A 19,928-nucleotide genomic window follows, 5' to 3' on the forward strand; every position below is an offset into this window, starting at 1 on the left:
ATAAAACATTCTGTTTGTATTCTATTTGTATTCCTGTTCTCAGTTCTTTGGAATATGTATTTACAATTGAATTTCTGGGCTCATGGGGTCATTCTGAGAACACAGCGAGCCTTCTATAATATACATATATATATATATATATATATATATATATATATATATATATCCAAATTCCTTACATTCATGTTAACACTTGGTTTTGTTTATTTTGCTCTGTTTTGACTGTAGTCATTCTAACAACTGTGAATTAGTCTCTCAGTTGAGCCAGGTGTTCTTAAATTAATTTTGCATCAGAAATTCAAAGCTATTCCAGGAAGCCATTGAAGTCTCTCTCTGGCAATAAGCAGGTTCTTATCACCTTCTTCAGTGAGACTCAACCTTGGTTACAAATCAGAATAACTTGGAGCTTCAAAAGTTCTGACACTCAAACTATAGACAAGACCAATTGAGTCAGTTTTCTGGGTGGAGCAACACCAACAGCATATTAAAAATATTTTTTGTGTGTAGAGTGTGTGTGTATTTGTATACAAGCAGGTATAGGGGTGTGTTTATAGGTGCATATGTGTGTGTGTGCGTGTGTGTGTGTGTGTGTGTGTGTGCATGCGTGCGTGTGTGTGTGCTTATGTGTCCATGCACATGCACATATGTGTTCATCTAGTAAATGCTGGGCATGGTGGTCTTGCCTATGACTGGAGGACAAAGACAGGTGGATTCCTTTGCTTCCCTGCCAGCCAATATAACCCAAGTTGCAAGCTCTAAGTTAGTGTTTGACTCTATCTCAAAAACAAAACAAAACAAACAAACAAACAAAAATGAAACCCTAAAAAAATGGAAAGACAACTTTGCCCTCCTCACATGTTCACATAGGAGACATAGTTCCACATACTTGTGCACACATGCACATTCCTCTTCAGACACAAAGACGGCAGCCTTCTAACCCCCACAGTCCCCATCTCCCTACCCTTTTTGGAACTAGCACTGCTTATTTTCTTACATAGCTGTTTACTCTCTATTTTTCTTATAGACACAGTAGACCTATATTACAGTTGAATGAATAATATGTTAATCTACTCTTATTTCAAGTAGAATATTCCTTTTGATAATTAAAAAAAAATCCCCCTTTAAAAAATCTTTTTGCTGGATCTTCTCTGTTTTAGGTAAGATCTCCTCTGTGCTTTCAAAGAGTGCTTTGGAATACAGTGAAGAATATGTCTCCCTTTGTGGAATATTACATGCCTGTTACTCATTCAGCAAACTAGCATGTGCCTACTCAGTATGCATTGCATATGGTCACATACCACACATACTATAGACCAGAGACTTTACTGCCACTGGAAATTACAGTGAAAATATAACCAGAGACAATCTGTGAGGAAGATTTATAGAATAATTCTGAAAGTTATGTCAGGCAGTCCACACTATGAAGATGAGAAACGTTGGTTGGTTACTGCACATCATCTAAGGGTTGAACTTAAGAATATGGGAATGACAAGTAGCAGCCAATCACAGACAGCATGTTATATAATGAATTGGCGCTGCAGAAATGGAGCTCTAAAGTGTCCCAACAGCTCTCCACCCCCAGTTTCCTATGCTGACATGTTCGGTTCATGTCTAACACTTTAAAAATCTTTCCAAACTTCTTAAAAGGATGTTTTTGTGACATTATGAACATAATTGTTTCATGCAGTTTCAGAGCAGCCTGCAAATACTGTGCATTTATTAAGAAGGAACACTCCAACCAAATGAAGCAAATCCTGAGCTGATACAGGCAAAAAAATAATTTGTCGACTCTAATCAGGTGCTGAAATCAACAAGGATGTGAGTGCCAAAGGGACCAGGGCCCCTTTTCCTGTGGGCTTCACAGAACGTTGAGGTCATGTGTGAACTGTCACAAGAATACCTGTTGACTGTGGCTGTCCCTTCCTAGACAGACCACCTATAAACCATAGATTTTGCTCAAGCTAGAATAGGTTACAGAAACACGTAGCCCTTGTGTTCATGCAGACCTTGGTTCCAGTGACTTCCATTGATCACTGATCATCTCCTCCACCTGATAAGCAAGAACCATGAGTTGAACACACCTCAATGAATAAAACAGCTGAGGTCTTCGTCTGATGGAGCTTGCACTGTGAATTAGTCAGGTGTGCAACATAGAAACCAATCAAGTACATACCTGATTACTAGGCAAGGTGAGTCTCTGGAGGAAAAAAAATGCAGTCAAGGCTAGCTATTCACCTGCACAGTCCCCCTCTCCTATTCTCCAGCCATCTGGGGATGCCATCAAGTGACGGCAAACCTTGGCAAATTCAGGTGCATAATACATGTTGCTACTGCTGTTTGATGAGGATGACATGGCCTTCCTGAAGGCTGAGGGAGGCAAACAAATGGCCTTTCCAATGTGTCTGATGCTCCCTCACATCTGTGTGCTTTGTGTTTCATAACTTCCAGTTCCAACGAGGGTTTCAGGTCCGTGGAGAAGGTCGTGCTGCTCACGTTCCTTGCAGTGGTTATCCTGATGGCCATCTTGGGCAACCTGCTGGTGATGGTGGCTGTGTGCAGGGACAGGCAGCTCAGGTGAGCAGCACAAAGGGACCTCTCAGCAAACATGGGTGTCAGAGGGATCTCTCTGTCAAGTTGGCTCTGAGTAATTTCCATTATAATTTATCATGATGATGGAAAACATTCATGGGGAAAGATTCTGAAAAACAGAAAAGGGATCACACACAAGTCTACAACCCCAACCCAATATAAGCACAAGAACACTTTGGGATTCTTCCATCCTATCTGGAAAATACACACACACACACACACACACACACACACACACACACACATCCCTGATATCAGTGGTTCAGGGAATAAATCAACCATAACTAATGATTGATTTAGGGAGTAAACACTGGATCTACCATATTTGTACCTTACCAACCTCAACTGTGACAACAATTATAATCACCTATTTTTCAAAACAGCACTCTATGGTATTGGTGTGGTCTGTGTAATAGCCTGGAGATAGTTATTTTTCAAAAAGTATCCATTGTTAAACAATCACATTTTAATTAGTCATCCTGTATCTTAGGTAGCAGTATTCAGTGGAGGAAGATAATATCCACCCACACTTTTTGTCTAATTGATCTGAGTTGAACCCTGGGCACTGAAGTTCCCTAAAATTCACAGGGTATTTTTAGTGCATGGCCTGGGCTAAGTAGCATCGGTCCATGAAAGAAGAGGTGAGGCAGAGATAGCCTGTCTCTAAGCAGAATGTTCCCTGACCCAGTGAAGAGGCAGAGAAAAAACACACAACATTGCCTGGAGTCACATGTAGTGGGTACAGAAGAGGTCACCCTAGCAGCTGAGAATTGTACAGCTTTAACACTATCTGAGGGCAGCACCTTGAGAGGGCTCCCTGGGGGTGTCTAAGCCAAGACTAAAGACAGGGTGGACTCTGGCAAGAAGAACAGGCAAGAGAAAGCACAACTGTGTGGAACCTCAGAATGGTTTTCAGTACATCATCCACGGCTGGCCTCTGGTCAGGCCAGAAGGGCAGAAGGGAGAGGGAAAGAGGGCTTTGGGTCATGGCATGAATCTGGAGAAGTCAGAAGAGGCTTGAGCACAGAGAATCTGCTTGGTTGTGGTGCAGAAGGGAAAACTGAGTCTCGTGGATTATGTTTAATGTGTGATTTCTTCTTTCCTTTTCTACCCCTCTTTGTTCCTTCCTTCCACTCTCCTCGATTCCTCCCTGGATCTCCTCACCTTCTTCCCCACACCCTTCCCCCTCCACCTGGCCTATACCTTTTCCCTCACAGGAAAATAAAAACCAACTATTTCATTGTGTCTCTCGCCTTTGCTGACCTGCTGGTTTCGGTGCTGGTGATGCCCTTTGGTGCCATTGAGCTGGTCCAAGACATCTGGGCTTATGGGGAGATGTTCTGCCTGGTCCGGACCTCTCTGGATGTCCTACTTACCACAGCATCGATCTTTCACCTGTGCTGTATTTCCCTGGACAGGTAAGAGCAGAGCAATGTGAGGAGCGGACCTCATTCGAGACACCAGTGACCTAACAAATATCACCCGGTGTCTTTCTTTCCTATCCTGAGTCACATCACACACAATGAGTTCCAGAGAGACAGATGCCAGAAGGTCAGCGATTCTTTCACCAGGGCATTCCTTGTGGAGCGCTCCTGCTCAGCCAGGTGCTCTCAGAGATATTGAAGACCCAAAGGTCGGCATGGACTAGCAATTGCTTGCAAAGTTTTCTGTGGCCAATTCTGTATCAATGGCAGGAACAAAAGGCTAAGGGAGCCCGGCGACAGAAAGTAGTGCATCTGCCCACCTAACCCTCAAGGGACTGGAGGCCCAAGGGAGATTAGAGGTCAGGTGGTATAGCTGGGTGGGGACATCCATGTGGAGACAGGGGATGGGGAGGAGGTATGAGATGTGGAACAGTCGGAGGGGTACAGGGGTGGGGGAATATAATATGGAGTGTAAAAAATGAAATAAATTAATTTTTAAAAGTACTGAAACTTGTGTGACAACAGCAGATTCACCTCCTGTCTCATGAGGGCAGGGATGAGAATGGCAAGTGTGACAGCCTTCATGGTTTAAACCACTCTCTCCGCTTGTTTTCCTGACAAGAACACAGAGTTGAATTGCCTAGTTTCTATGTGTGTATGTATATATATATATATTTATAATTGAACAACATCAGTATATGAAAGATATTTTAAAAACAGTATATACTATATGCAATTTCATATTTTATAAAATAAAATATGAGAAAGTAGAAAACGGGGGGAGGGGGGGTGAATCCTAGAGGGTAGCCTGTGTCTGATCATTGCTACAATGATCTTGAGATTAGACGTAGTATAATACTGACACTTAGAAAAAGACAAGGCTGGGGATAGAGGGGAGCTGGAAGTCAGTGAAATTTCAGCAAAAGCCAGGGGAAGAAAATGAGCCATGCATGGAATAAAAATGGGAGGGATTTCAGGGTTTTTTCCTATAGAGAATAGAATCTGGCCAGCCCCAAGACAAATGCTAAAAGATCTCACATCAGGGAGGGCTCTGCTTCAGATTTCCAGATTTCAGCTCATACTCCTTCATGAACAGTCCCTCAAGAATAGGCTCAGGATGTAGTGAAACCATTAAGAATTGGACATTAAAAGCCATCTATTTTAAAATTTGAGAGATTTAACTTTAAATTTCAGCTCTGTCAGGTTTTTGCCTCTGAGATTGGCAGTGGGTTAATAAGCCTTTCTGAGTCCCAGTTTGGTTTGTGTTTTTTTGTTTGTTTGTTTTGGTCTCAAAAATAGAGGGCAAAGAATAAATCTTGCAGGACTGAAGTTAGGGACAGAAGCTAATCTACCTGATGTGGATCATTCCCTACCAAGACGCAATACAGCTGCTATTGGGACTCGACTTGTCTAATACACCAGCGCGTCCTGTAATTGTTCTCACGTTGCCGTAGGCATCTATTTCCACTTACAAGATCAAACAAAGGGTCAGCTTTGAAAATGGCTACTCTGAGCATTGCCACTTGCCTGGAACTTTTCAACAACTGCCTCTTGCTTTGAGATATGACCATACTGATTGATGTAGAGAATTTCTAAATTTAATTAACTTAATTTCCAACTCAACTTAATTGATTTAGAATTTCATGCATATGTATTGTGTTTACCATATTTTTATTCCACCCTCTCCATACTTCAGTTCATCCACTTTCCTGCTCCCATCCCCCAGCCCACACACCCCACTGAGTTCATTCAGTGCTACTCTTATGTGTGTGTGTGTTTAACCCTGATGACTCGTCATTGGGTCGCCCATCAGAGGCTCATCTCTGGAGAAGACAGATTCTCACTCTCTCAGCCATCACTGACTTCCCGTAGCTCTTCTTCTGAGGGTGGAGCCTTATATTTCCCCTTCTTTGTTGACATACCAAATTGGTCTTATCATATGTAGGTCTTCTTAAGTCAAATATATTACTGAGATTTCATGGGTGTAACAGCTTCCCTGTCATATATAGAACACATGGTCTTGCAGCAAATATAGCCTGGCCTTCTGGCTCTTACAGCCCCTCTATCCCCTCTTCTGCAATGTTCCCTGAGCCTCCATTGTAGAGGTTGCATTATATATATATATATCAATTGAGGTTGGATCCCCGTAGCCTGTTACTTCTCTACATCTTAATTGACTGTTGATTTCTTAGTAGCCCCCATCTGCTATAAAAATGAACAGCCTTTTCTGATGAGCAGGTGAAGACTACATTTATCTGTGGATATAAAGGTGGGTATTTAGAATACAGTCAGGAAATGTACCTTTTAGGAAAGTGGCAGTAATAGGTTCTATTTTAGAGTCCAAATCTATACCAACCATAGGTAGGTAGTTGGGTACATTTACAGTAGCAGGCATGAATTCTCTCCCAATGAGGCTGTAAGTCCAATTAGGTGGCTGTGGTTTACCCCCAAGATGTATCACCCTTGGACTCTTTGGAATATCTAGCCGTGCTGGCCACTGTTGTGGTACCCAGGCTTTGCACTTGAGCAGGAGTATTGATTGCTTGTCTCCTTTGGATGATTGCTTGTCACCTTCTATGACACTATGATAGAGTAAGAGCTATTCCTCGGGAAGGAGGTTTCTGTATCATATCCAGCCTGATTCCTGTGTGCATGATTTCAGCAACAGAGTTTTACCTTCGTAAAATTTCTGGGAGAAACCAAGGGCCATGGCAATAGGCTATATTGTTTGAGGAGTATCTTGGGCTACCCTTACCAATAACCTGAAGGGACTGTGGGGAGAGTGTTACTTTGAGAGATATGACTTCATTTAAACAATATGTACATTACCTATATCACATGTGAATTTTATGTAAACATAAAATAATATTTTTCTATTGATTTTTTCAAACATTTGGGTGTTATTTATTCCTCTCCTTTCCACAAAGTTTTCCCCTAATTTTTTCTAATTCCCCACTCATTGCACCTATGCCCTGCTATTCCTCTGTACAAAATATTTTTATTAAATCCTCAAGAATTTTATACAATATATTTTTATCTTATTTAGCCCCAGATTCCCCAACTCCTCCTAGACCTACCTACCCTACCTCCTAAATTTATGTCCCCCTTTAAAATAGCCTATCAACTCCAATATATTCCTAGTTGTATGGCCAAGCACTGGAGCACTGTCAACCAACCAGGAGCCATACCCTTAAAGAAAATTGGCTCTCCCTCCCTGAGAAGGCTTCCACTGTCCATAGCATTTGGGATACGTGCAGAGTCTCACCTTCCCACTCAGTCCTAGAATGTTGACTGGCTTGGTCTTGTGCAGATCCTGTGCAGGCAAGCGAAGCTGCCATGAGTTCAATAAAGCAGTGGTCCTGCCACATCCAGAAGACATTATTTTTCTAAAGTCGTCTCTAATCTCAGATTCTTCCTGTTCCCTCCCCCTACTGCTATGGTCTCTGAGAATCAGTGGTCTCTCTCTCTCTCTCTCTCTCTCTCTCTCTCTCTCTCTCTCTCTCTCTGTGTGTGTGTGTGTGTGTGTGTGTGTGTGTGTGTGTGTGTGTGTGTGCCTGCCTTAGTGTGTAAGTGTATGGGTGTGGAGGTGGGTGAGAAGACATAGGTGTGTCATCTGTGGCTGAGCAGTCCTTGGACAGTTATTCTCTGGCCTCTGACCAGTTGGGAGTTTGTGTGTTAGCCACCATCCACTGCACAGAGATATTTTCTGATGAGTTGTGATAATGGAGACAAGTGACGAGTAAAAGAGAATTGCACTATCTATTTCTATCTCTATCCCAAGCTTCCCTTCATGCCCTTCGCCAGCCCTGTCTCTAGGCTCTGGCCACCTTGACCTATCTTTTCTTCCATTGCTTTCCAGGCACCAGCTCCTCTCTGAGTCTGGAGAGCTCCTTTTCCTACTAGGTGACTGTTGGATTTTAGCTCAGTTCTATCTTCTCCTGCTGCAGAAGTCCGTCTCTAATCTCCTCAGACAGATTCTTTGTAAAACTCACTGCATTTTTTATTAAATGCGGCTCTGCAAAATTTCACACAAAGTCTTTTTTTTCTCCCTTATGGGAGAAAGCCCTGCTTGATGAACAAGGATGAGAATGTTTGAATTGCTGGAATTTGCATCTAATGACACTTTTGACAATTAGACAATAGCAGCACATAAATATTTATTTAGGTATTTAGCAAATTTCCATTTTCTTCCCCATCATTGACATAAGAAACTTCAACTCCACAAGAAAGATGGGACCAGTTTTGGTCTTTTCTTTGTCTCTGGTCCTATCCCAAGTGATATCCTCACTGAGTGGGAAGGTTCGTCTGAAACATTACAGCCAATGCCTTGCCTTGAACAATATGGTTTCTATTTGTGATCTAGCCTTCACTTTTGCAGTGTCCCTCATTGGAATCACATTTAGGTGGGTCAAGGCAGAGAAGGTGTTCCTTGGTAGGACCAGAGTCGGGGAGAGGTATGGTGTCCTTGTTATCTGTGTGAATCCTGGCAGGACACAGTTCCCTCCCACCTCAAGGTGGTGTGAATGTTCTAGGAAAGGAGAGTGCCTTTTAAGGAGACTCACTTTGATTGTTAATTTTTGCCCAGCTTATTGGGTCTTGATCCAGTAAACACGCAGAACATCTTTATTATTAAAAGGTCCATTTCAAGTAAAAATCTGATTTTAGGGTAGAACAAAGACATAGGCTCAGATATCTTGATCATCCTTAGAAACATTGATCACTGGAGTGATCATGGGACTTTGTGTTTATTGTCTTGCTTGTTCCTTAACTATTGTCTTGCTTGATTCCTCGTTGTACTACTCGCCCTTAATACCTGCATGTAATTAAAATGGTATAAAAGCGGATTGGAAAAAATAAACCTGCCTTCAGTCTCAGAATTGACTCAACCCATGCCCCCCCCCCCAAAAAAAAGGTCCATTTCTATATCTACACTTTTTATGCTTCTTGGTACTTTGGCCAATGAATCATATTACTGAAGATTTAAAATAATTTTGAAACTGAAATTAGTATGTTTCATATAGTCATGAGGTCAAACACTGTATTGTGAGATTCTATGAGAAATGAAAAGCAACCAAGTTGTTACTTTTGAAATGAAACCATCGAATCTCCTGACAAATAATATATGCTGAGAGAAGTAACTGTTATTTGAGAAAAAGCAAGATTCTGGCTTAAGTGTTTGTCATAATTCCATTCATAAAATAAGTGCATATATGAATATATCTGGACATATAATTTGAAAAAAATATTATTGAGGGAAGGACGGGGAGAGAGACTGACTGAATACCATGAGCTGAAGGCTTAGAGGTGTCTTTTGGAATACCCACAATCAGACAGTCTTATCCCCTGGTTTCCTCTATATTGACCTATTATACCTATGTTCTTCCACTGGATTCATCAACTAAACTTTTTAAGATTTAACTGTTCTCTGTTTCTTTGAACATGTTTGAAACCTATCTTGTATTTGGTTTTAAATACAATTACTGCTAAAAGTCTATTTTACTTTTTTCTTCTTCTTTCTATCTTTCTTTTCTGGTTATTTTCTTTGTTTCCTTGTTTCTTCCTCCCTTCCTTCTTCACTCCCTCCCTCCCTTCCCCCTTCTCTCTTTTCTTTTCTTTCTCCATTTTACATCTTGATCACTTTCCCCTATCCCCTCTCCCATAGTCCCTCCTCCCATCCCCCCTCCCTTTGTCCTCTGAGAGGGTGGAGTTCCCCTCACCCATGTATCCTCCTACCCTGGCACATCAAGGCCTCAGGGCTAGGCATTTCCTCTCCTGTGGAGGTCAGACAAGGCAGCCCAGCTAGAAGAACATACCCCACAAACAGACAACAAACTTTTTCAATAGCTCCTGTTCCAGTTGTTTGGGATCCACATGAAGACCAAGCTGCACTTCTGCTACAAATGTGCAGGGGGCCTTGGTTTATTCTGTGTATGCTTTGTGGTTGGTGGTTCAGTCTCCGTGAGCTCCAAGCGTCCAGGTTAGTTGATTCTGTTGGTCACCCTGTATCCCTGATCTCTCTAAGACTTTTAACATGAAGGGGTATTGGTTTTTTGTCAAAGGCTTTTTCAGCATATAATGATATGATGATCGTGTGGGTTTGTTTTACTTTCAGTCTGTTTATATGGTGGATTACATTGATGGATTTTCATATATTGAACCATCCCTGCATCCCTGGGATGAACCCTACTTGATCATGGTAGATATCATTTTTTGGTGTCCCTTGATTTAGTTTGCAAGTATTTTATTGAGTATTTTTCAATGTTCATAAGAGCAATTGGTCTGAAATTCTCTTTCTTGGTTGAGTGTGTGATTTAGGTATCAGGGTGACTGTGGCTTCATGAACGAGTTTGGCAGTGTTCTTTATGTTTCTGTTTTGTGGAATAGTTTGAGGAGTGTTGGTATTATCACTTCTTTGAAAGTGTGATAGAATTCTTCACTAAAACCATGTCTCCCTGGTTTGTTTTGGTTTTTTGTTTGTTTTTTGTTTGGGGGTGTTTTTTTTTTTTTTTTTTTTTTTTTGGTTTTTAGTTTTTGGTTTTATTAATGACTGCTTCTATTCTGCTTCTATTTCCTTAGAGGTATCGGGCTGTTTAAATGGTTTATCTGGTCTAGATTTAACTTGGGTAAGTGGTATCTGTCTAGAAAAATCATTCATTTCATTAAGATTTTTCAAGTTTTTGAAGTACAGGCTTTTGAGGTAAGACCTAATGATTCTTTGAATTTCCTTAGTGTCTGTTGTATATCTCTCTTTTCATTTCTGATTTTATTTATTTGGATACTGTCTCTCTGTCTTTTTATTGGTTTGGCTAAGGGTCTGTTTATCTTGTTGATTTTCTCAAAGAACCAGCTCTTAGTTGGTTAATTCTTGGTTTGTATTATTCTCTTTGTGTCTGATTGATTTCAGCCTTGATTTTAATTATTTCCTGTCTTCTACTTTTCTTCAGTATGTTTGCTTTTTTTTGCAGAACTTTCAGGTGTACCTTTAAATTGCTGGTATGAGAACATTCTAACTTTTTTTATGGAAGCACTTAGTGCTATAAATTTCCTCCTAGCACTGTTTTCATTGTGTCCCATAAACTTGGGTATGTTGTAGCTTCATTTTCATTGAATTTTAGAAAGTTCTTAATTTCTCTCTTTATTTCTTTCCTGACCCAGAGATCATTGAATAGAGAGTTGTTCAGTTTCCATGGGTGTGTAGGCTTTCTGGTGTTTCTGTTGTTGAAATTCATCTTTAATCCATGGTGGTCTGACAAGATACAAGGTGTTATTGCAATCTTTTTGTGGCTATTGAGGCTTGCTTTGTGATCAACTATATGGTCCATTTTGGAGAAGGATCTATGAGGTGCTGAGAAGAAGGTATATTCTTTTGTGCTTGGATGAAATATTCTGTACATGTCTGTTAGGTCTATTTGTTTCATAATGTTGATTAATTTCATTATTTCTTTGTTTATTTTTTGTCCGATGACCTGTCAATTGTGAGAGTCTGGTGTTGTAGCTCCACTGGGGGTAGCACACTTCTCAGGGCAGCTGAGAGAACCCCAGAGGATTCAGCAGGCAGGGAAGATGGGTGCAGGAAGGGTAGCTGAGGGTACCCCAGAGAACTCAGCAGGCAGGGAAGATAGATTCAGTAAAGGAGTCCTATATTACTTTATTGAATTTACTGAAGAAACCATTACCTGTAAGGGCAACAGTATTTTCCTTTGCTTTTGTATTGTCAACTGTCTCGCGACATCCCGAAACTTGATATATTCTCTCTGCAAAACCATTCACATCTCTTCAGTTCCAGGTTTTCTTTGAAACAAAGTTCCTTGTAAAACATATTCTTCTCACTCCAGGGCTGCATGTTTCATCGCGTGCAAGAGATAAGTTGTCTGTTTCGCTTAATGATCTCCCTGGAGCATAACTAGATTGTGAATGTATAAATCAAATGTGTCAATCATTGTGAGCTTGTCTGGTAGAGTTCCATTTGTTTTCCCAATACATCTGAGTGATTTTTGCGATGAGTTTCTTCTTTTCACATACTCTTCCCAGAAAGGTCCACACAGTGTACCTAACTGCCACATTTGTTGAGTTGGATTTCATGGCATAATGTATGAACTGTGATTTTTTTTATATTCATTTCATCAAATATTCATGGGGTGCTTACTAGTTGCTGGGAGCTCTTCTGGACACTGGACTTACAGTGCTGAGTGACAGGAAAGGCTCTGAGCAGAGCTTTTAGTGCTGTGGTGGAGCAGAGTGATAGCAGATAGAAGACTATGGTAGATTACTGACAGTTGAGTAACAGGAAGAGTCAATCCCTACACCCTGGAGTGACCACCTCCTATAGCCAGGCTGGACCCCCAGTGGAAGGAGGGTAAGGACATCAACTACACACACACACACACACACACCACAGCTCTTAACCCACAATTATTCTGTTTACAAGAAATGCATGAACAAAGATGGAGCAGAGCATTAAGGAATAGCCAACCAATGACTGGCCCAACTAGAGAGCTATCCCATGGGCAAGCACCAATCCCTACACTATTAATGATGCTCAGTTATGCTTGCAGAGAGGAGCCTAGCATAGCTGTCCTCTGAGAGGCTCCAAGCAACAGCTGATAGAAACAGATGTAGAGACCCACAGCCAAACAATGGACAGAGCTCAGAAGTCTTGTGGGAGAGTTGGGGGAAGGATTGAGAGACCCAGAGAGATAAGGAACTCCACAGGAAGACCAACAGAATTGATTAATAACCTGGACACTTGGGGGCTCTCAGAGATTGAACCAGTGCACTTATGTAGCAGATGTGCAGCTTGGTCTTCGTGTGGGTCCTGAACATCTGGAGTGGGAGCTGTCCCTAAAGCTGTTGCTGTTCTGTGGAATATGTTTCTTCTAGATAGGCTAACTTATCTGGCCTCATTGGGAGAAGATATGCCTTGTCCCAACAGAAACTTGACATGCCAAGATCAGGAGGGGGTCTGGAATGGAGGCTCCATACTCTCAGAGGAGAAGGGTACAAGAAATGGTAGGAAGGACCCTGTGAGACAAGCATTTGGAAAAGCTGGGGGAAGTGATCAGGATGTGAAGTAAATAAATTAATAAATTAATGGAAAACAAAACAAAAAAGAGTAAATCCCAAAAGCTGTTGGGATATGCCACTCCCCATGACAGGGAGGGTCTTCAGAGGGTAAGACTAAAACTAAGCCCTGAATCATTAATTATGAACTAATGCATTTCAGCCTTTGATTTTCATTGTATATGTTTTGTGTCTGTGTGGACCATTCATTACCTATAAGCATGGTAGCTCATCTTGGTCTGTTTTTTGGCCAGTTTCTCCCTAATTAAGAATGCCAAAAGAACCAATCTGACCTCATCAACTTTGTGCTCTTGCTACAGACAAACAAAGGAGCTGTCCCATACGTGTTTACATGAACATAGGCTGCTCTGAGATGTGCCTTGTTTTTTTATTACAATTTTGGTGTTAATTTTTCTTCTCTTCTGATAAATTTGACATAAGAAAAAAATGGGTAAGAGTGTGGCCTGGGGTATTAGACTGCCTAGGTGCATTCTCACTTGAACAAATATGAGTTTCATCATCTTGAAAAAGCTACTTGAATTTTCTGGAGCTCACCTAGTTTGTAGAATTATGTTAATGACAGAAGCTTTCTCTGAGAGACTAAGGGAGTGACATAAATGAAGTGTGTGTGTGTGTGTGTGTGTGTGTGTGTGTGTGTGTGTGTGATGTATAAGCAGGTGCCGCATACCTAATTCATCTCACTGATTTTAACCATTTGCCTTGGGAATTTTCCAAATACAAAGTGGCTTCTGCAGGTGACTTCCTCGGCCTGACTCTTCAGCCTGATGAGCATCTGTTGTTGGAGAGTTAAGAGATTTCTCAGCCTTGTGTGAAGCCTCCCCTTCCTTTGAAGAACTTACTTATCTGGTGGCTCACTTGAACCTTTCTTTTTGTTCTCTCAGTTTACTTCTAGGCTCCAAGGTCCTCTCTCTATCTGTCTCTTATGAGGAGTACCTTCAGCATCTTTCCTTTTCTCTCAAACCCAATAGGTTCAAAGTGGAAAATGTCCATCATACCTTAATAATCTTTTCTAGTTGTTACATCAAAGGATTCCAAGTGTTGCCTTGTAGTTGCAGACATTGATACAAAATAGGACTTGCTTCTTGCCACAAAAGGTACTTCAATTAGCATGTGGCATATGCTGTAGATAATTGAAGTATCAGAGAAGAAAGCAGCAATTACAATGTAGTTGGAGAAACACCATGGAAACAGCAATGATACAGTGTGCTGAAGTGGGAAGCACATCCTTGATCTGGAGAGAAGGACACATTCAGAGAGCTGACCTAAAATATGGCTACTCCACAGCCTGGAGGAAGGGCTACTTCACTGCCCAGCTACACACACACACACACACACACACACACACACACACACACAAATGTATAGGTAAAGATATAGGTATTGATATAGATGATATCTCTGTTTATCCTGTTGTAATTATGTGTGAGTATGGAAATTGACCCCAAAATGTGTAAGCAATAGTATCTATTACATCTTATATGCAATGAACTCCATCATTCGCAGCCATTTACCTAGAGGGAACAGCTTATTTGACGTTTTGTGTCTTAGACTCTCTAAGTACTAGGAGAGATGCTGATCCAGGCATTTTCATATGATGTATGTGCCAGGATCTTCCTATGTTTTCAACATATTATCTCATCTGTTCTCACAGCAAGTGCATGGCGTAGCATCATTATCCCACTTTACAACTGAAGAAACTGTCTCGAAGAGGGTCAATAGCTAGCTCTAAGTCTAGAGGGTATAAGAGTAAGGTAAAGGAAGTCAGTGGCCAACTGTGAGGGCACATGAGGTTGACTGCTAGGTCTGCTAATTGTGAAAATCCAGGATTCCTGGTTGGTCTGGATGCTTCTCCTTTACCTATGGTTAGAGAGCAGGGAATGAAAAGGTAAAATTTTCCTTAATGGCAGGAGTGGTGAAGACATTAGCTTGGGGCTTAAAATATACTGCTCTCTTCTAAGACTTGTCAAAGTAAATTGTGTCCCTGGAGACATTTAAAAGCAATTATGTCCCTCATTTGCATGTGGCTGTGGTTGGAGAAGCTGCAGGTTGTCTACCAAAGGGGACTTTTATGGAGTTTTGTGAGCAAACTTTGAAATGTTCAAAATAAGAACTTACTTTGTAAATTCCTTTGCTACATTCTAGCTAATCCTGGCCATCTGGAACCAAATTTGCCATTACATTTATTGATTCATTTTGTAAAAGTATTTTTGCTTAACTAGAAAATGTCCTAGGAATGTCTAAAGAACAGAACTTATATAGTAGTATACTCCCAAGATAAACCACAGTTCTGTTTGCTAAACAGCATCCTCTAGCCTGAGAATCAACAGCCCTCCTCTTTATTGGTTGTAATCCTCTCTGTTAGAAGGGCATGCTGCAGGATTGACCTAGATGGGCATGTTCAAGTTCTGTGACCTCTTCTACATTAATAAACTCTTTTAGAAGAATTACACCACTCCTTCTTTTCCTGCCTTGCATCTTTAGTTTTTGAGATGAGACTACCTTGAAACAGATGTCCTGGTCCTCTGGCTCTTACAATCTTTCTGGTGTCTCTTCCCCTGTGTCCCCTGAGCCTTAGATACAGGAATTGTGTTGTAGACCTATCCACTGGGGCTGGCACCCATGGCCAGCTCTTCTCTACAGTTTGAGCAGTTGTTGTTTTGTGTTGGTCTCTATCTACTGAAAAAATGAAGCTCCTTCGATTCAGGGCAAAAACTACTCTTATCTGTAGGTGTAGGAACAGTACTTAGAATGCAGTTAGAAACCACACTGCTTTGAGAATGTGACAGTAAATTCTATGTCCCATGGCCTCGCCAGTTCTTATTTTTTCATCTTGAGACAGATACATGTGTGTATTTTGCCTTTTAAAAAACTCAGGAGGGGCTGCTAGAAAGATATTCCAGTCACTAAAGTGACATGTTGTGCTCGTACAAGGACTTAAGTTCAAGCTTTAGAACTCATGTGAAAAGCTGGGCATTGTGGCACACACCTGTAATCTCAGGGTTGGTGTTGGGTGTGGGGGTGGGAAGTGAGTAGACACAGGCAGGCCCCAGGGCTTGCCAGCCAGCCAGCTGAGAATATTTGATGAGTTCCTTTCCCATGAAAGACTCCTTTTCAAAAAAAAAAAAAAAAACAGGTGAATGGCAATCAAGATTGACCTCTGGCCGCCTCTGCACACATATAAACACAGGCTTGCCTACAAAACACACACACACACACACACACACACACACACACACTAGTTATGAGTGTTGTATATTCTAAGTACAGCCTTTAGTAAGGAAATCAGTGGTAACGGTTACAATCAACTCTGTCAGTATATGTTAGGTGATCTCAGAACACTTGCCAATTTGACTTGCAACTTCTCACTAATGATGCTACCGTGCATATTTTAGAGGAAGGTCACAATACCATAAGGAAATTTTCTTAAAAACAAAACATACACAAAAAAACGTTTCTAGAATTTTTGCTTGAAATTGAAGATTTTATGATATGAGGAAAGGTACTCAAAACACATAGGTGGCTTTTTGAGAGTTCTGCCTTGAGAATACCAAAATCCTCAAAAGGAACCTTCAGCATTTATGTCAATGTTGTGAGTTTTAGCTAAGAATCTCATATTTTGCCAGGCAGTGAGGCCAGTTTGGTCTATAGACTGAATTTCAAGGCTACACAGAAAAACCCTGCCTTGAAATACAAAATACACAAACAAAAGCAAAAACCCTAATATTCTTTGTCCCATGCTACCAGTTAAAAATATTGTTATGTTTATTGTAGAATAAAGACAGAATTTAAGTCAAATATGAATCTGGGCATAATCACATATTTTCATTATATCTAAGCTAATCTAGCACTCCGGGTTTCACCAACCTAGTTTAAAATTAAATAAAATAATCTCCTCCTCTTTTCTATTGCTAATGTTTTAAAGATGAGGAAGAATTTTCCTATCTTCCTTAATAATTCATGTCTATGCAAGTTCAAATGTCCATAATTGTCTATACAGTGGGCATCCCTGCCTCCCACACTAGCCCCTGACAACATCTTCAGTTACCCATTCCCCAGGATACTGACTGTATCCAGAATATTTCCATTTGTTTCTCTGAATCAGCATCCTATACTAGTCTAGAGCAGTACCAATCAAGGCATAGAACATCTGGATAGACTGGAATAACATGGAGGATCACGTCTGGGAGTTGGAACTGAGGCCATTTGTGGAGGAACAAGAAATTTAATACTTCAGGCAGAATATAAGAGGGTGAACAGTAAATTCCAAGAAAGGCTCCTATCACAGCAAATAAGGGAAGAGTACTTTCAACAAGCTGGCAAAATAACTAAGAGTAAGATGTTGGCAATTTTATATTCTTAGCTTTAGAGAAACAATTAAGCAATCACTGTCAGAAACAATGTATGTGAATTCTACTTGCCACATTTCAGCTTGAGCATCTCATGTGCATGTACCCCTAGCCGGGAAATAAATAAGTGGTACTTCCTGGAGGTAGTGTTGACTCAGGGGTGGACATGTACAGTCCAGGTGGCTGCCCGGCAAGCCGTGATACAGAAGACCCTCAGAATCTATGCTCTTCTCAGCTAAGTCTGTTGAGGGAGAAGAGAGGAGAAAGGGTAAGCCGGGACAGCAATCTAAGGAGCACAGAAGTACACACAACATCTCAGCACCACCCTCAAGAAGAAGAGGACAAATCTGTGATAGTTCAAATTATCGTCACAGAAGCTAAAGGTGCCTGTGTGTAAGGGTCTGGAGAGCTCGAGGCATTCCTCGATTCACAGAAAATGGGACTGTGTCCGAGGCAGAGTAGACCTTCATGCTACTTAAGACTTTGGGAATGAAGAGGGAAGTGGAGCCAATTCGAGGCAATGTCCTTCACATGCACTATAAACGTATTTTATATAGTAACAAACGTTTCGGCCAGGTGTTAATGTTTTTATTGTATAATTGCCTTTATTATTCTCTCTGTTCTCTGCCCTCATCCCCTTCCTTTTCATTTCCCTCCTCTGCCATCTCCTTCCCCACTTATTCCCAATTTTGTTTTCCCATTTTACTCTCCTCCTCTGATTCTCCTTTTCTCAATATTTCCTCCTTCTTTCCATTTTTTTTTTACTCTTCTTGTCCTTCTCTCCCTTGTCCACTGTGGTCTTTCCCCTCTCCTTCTCATGTCCCCCTGCCTGTGGCCCCACCCTTAATTGTCTCTCCAGGTATTACGCCATCTGCTGCCAGCCTTTGGTTTATAGGAACAAGATGACCCCTCTACGCATCGCATTAATGTTGGGAGGCTGCTGGGTCCTTCCCATGTTTATATCTTTTCTCCCCATAATGCAAGGCTGGAACAACATCGGCATAGTTGATGTGGTAAGTATGCATACAAAGCCATGGGATTATTATCCACTCGGTTTTGTTAGGCATTTTAGATAAGCAGACACTCTTAGCTAGGTAGCTATTTTAATAGATATTATAATAGTGGTCTGAGCAACATATTTAAATGTCCTATTGATGCCTTGGTCAAATGTTAGTCAAGATCCTCTGAATTATCTTCCCAATGAGAACTTGTGTTCTTAGAGTTCATTTATTTATTATTTGAAAATCTCATGCATAAGTGCAATCAATGTATTTAGATCACATGAAACCCTAAACAAGAAGTTACATTTCTGTGTCTGTCTTAGATTCTTTTCCTGTGCAATAATAAAATGCCCTGACAGAAACAACTTAAGGGAGAAATGGCTTATTTTAGCTCACAGTTTAAGATATCCATCATGGCAGAGATGTCAAGAGAGCAGGGACCTGCAGCAGTGAGTCCCTTAATGTCCATAGTCAGAAGACAATTAAACTGCTCAGTTTGGGGTTTGTTTGTTTGTTTGTTTGTTTTGGGTTTGTTTGTTTTGGCTTCTACATTCTAGAACCCCGTGTTAGGGTAAGGTCCTACCCACAACTAAGATGGATCTTCCCACACCAATTACCATACACAAGATAATCTTCCCCGCTATACCCAGTGGCACTTCTTGTAGGTGATTCAGACTCTGTCAAGTTGACAATTCCCTCTAACCAACACAATGTCCAACTTTGCATTGCTCAGTTTCAGCAAGGATGCTGATGAGTCGGTTTATCTTGAATCCCCCAGGACCAGGCACTTCATCCTTCACCTTTCCCATGAGATGTCTGATTGCCCTGGCTTGTCTTCAGCAAGAATCCTGCTAAGTTGACTTTCCCACTTTCTCTTCCCATTTACTCTGAATAGTTTTCTGTTCACTGACCCTCATCCATCAATTCCTTGGCTATACATTCCCCACCACCACCACCACCTTTTTTTCCCTTTGGTGTTTTAGAGTTGAATCTAATCTCTTTGTGAAAAAAATCACAGTATTTTCTCTTATGAAAATAATGTGAAATATGTGGAATAAAGGCTCCTTAGCAGGTGTTTCAAATATTTTTTTAACATTACAGTGAATCAGACATTACAATAAGGAATGACATTACAATAAGGAATTATACTTTTGGAAAGAGTATAATTATGGCAGTTTAAAGATGTGCAGGTTAATTTGCACTTCCCATGACACATAGTTTTCCTATAAAAAGAGTTTTAATTTCATTTATTTTATATATTTATTAAATATTTATTGATATTTATAAATCAGTTTCCAGAACTTGAGGCATATCATGTCCCAAGAAGTCTTCGTTATATTTCATATTGAGTCTATAAGGATTACAGTGCCTATGGAAAGGCATACCAAGTAAATGGACAATGCCAAGGAATATGAAAATCCTGGGCCAGAAGTCAGGAACTAAGCTGTGAGCCCAGCTCTGCTAATGCCCAACTTCCTGAAGAACTG

The 19,928-nt window shown here is 40.9% G+C and overlaps 1 protein-coding gene across 17 annotated transcripts in view; it reads left to right on the plus strand.

Moving 5' to 3' along the window:
* Positions 1–19,928, plus strand: part of Htr4 (5 hydroxytryptamine (serotonin) receptor 4) — a 179,482-nt gene that overhangs the window by 86,178 nt on the left and 73,376 nt on the right. For 16 of the 17 annotated variants that reach the window (XM_006525682.4, XM_006525683.4, XM_006525681.4 and 13 more), the window contains 3 exons: positions 2,449–2,574; positions 3,807–4,007; positions 18,300–18,453. In XM_006525682.4, the coding sequence (XP_006525745.1) occupies positions 2,449–2,574; positions 3,807–4,007; positions 18,300–18,453 (481 nt within the window). The remainder of the gene's footprint in view (positions 1–2,448; positions 2,575–3,806; positions 4,008–18,299; positions 18,454–19,928) is intronic. The other variant, XM_030250347.1, reaches the window with a different exon arrangement.

The sequence above is a fragment of the Mus musculus genome, chromosome 18 (genome assembly GCF_000001635.26).
Source record: "Mus musculus strain C57BL/6J chromosome 18, GRCm38.p6 C57BL/6J".
In the NCBI taxonomy this organism is placed as follows: Eukaryota; Metazoa; Chordata; class Mammalia; order Rodentia; family Muridae; genus Mus; species Mus musculus.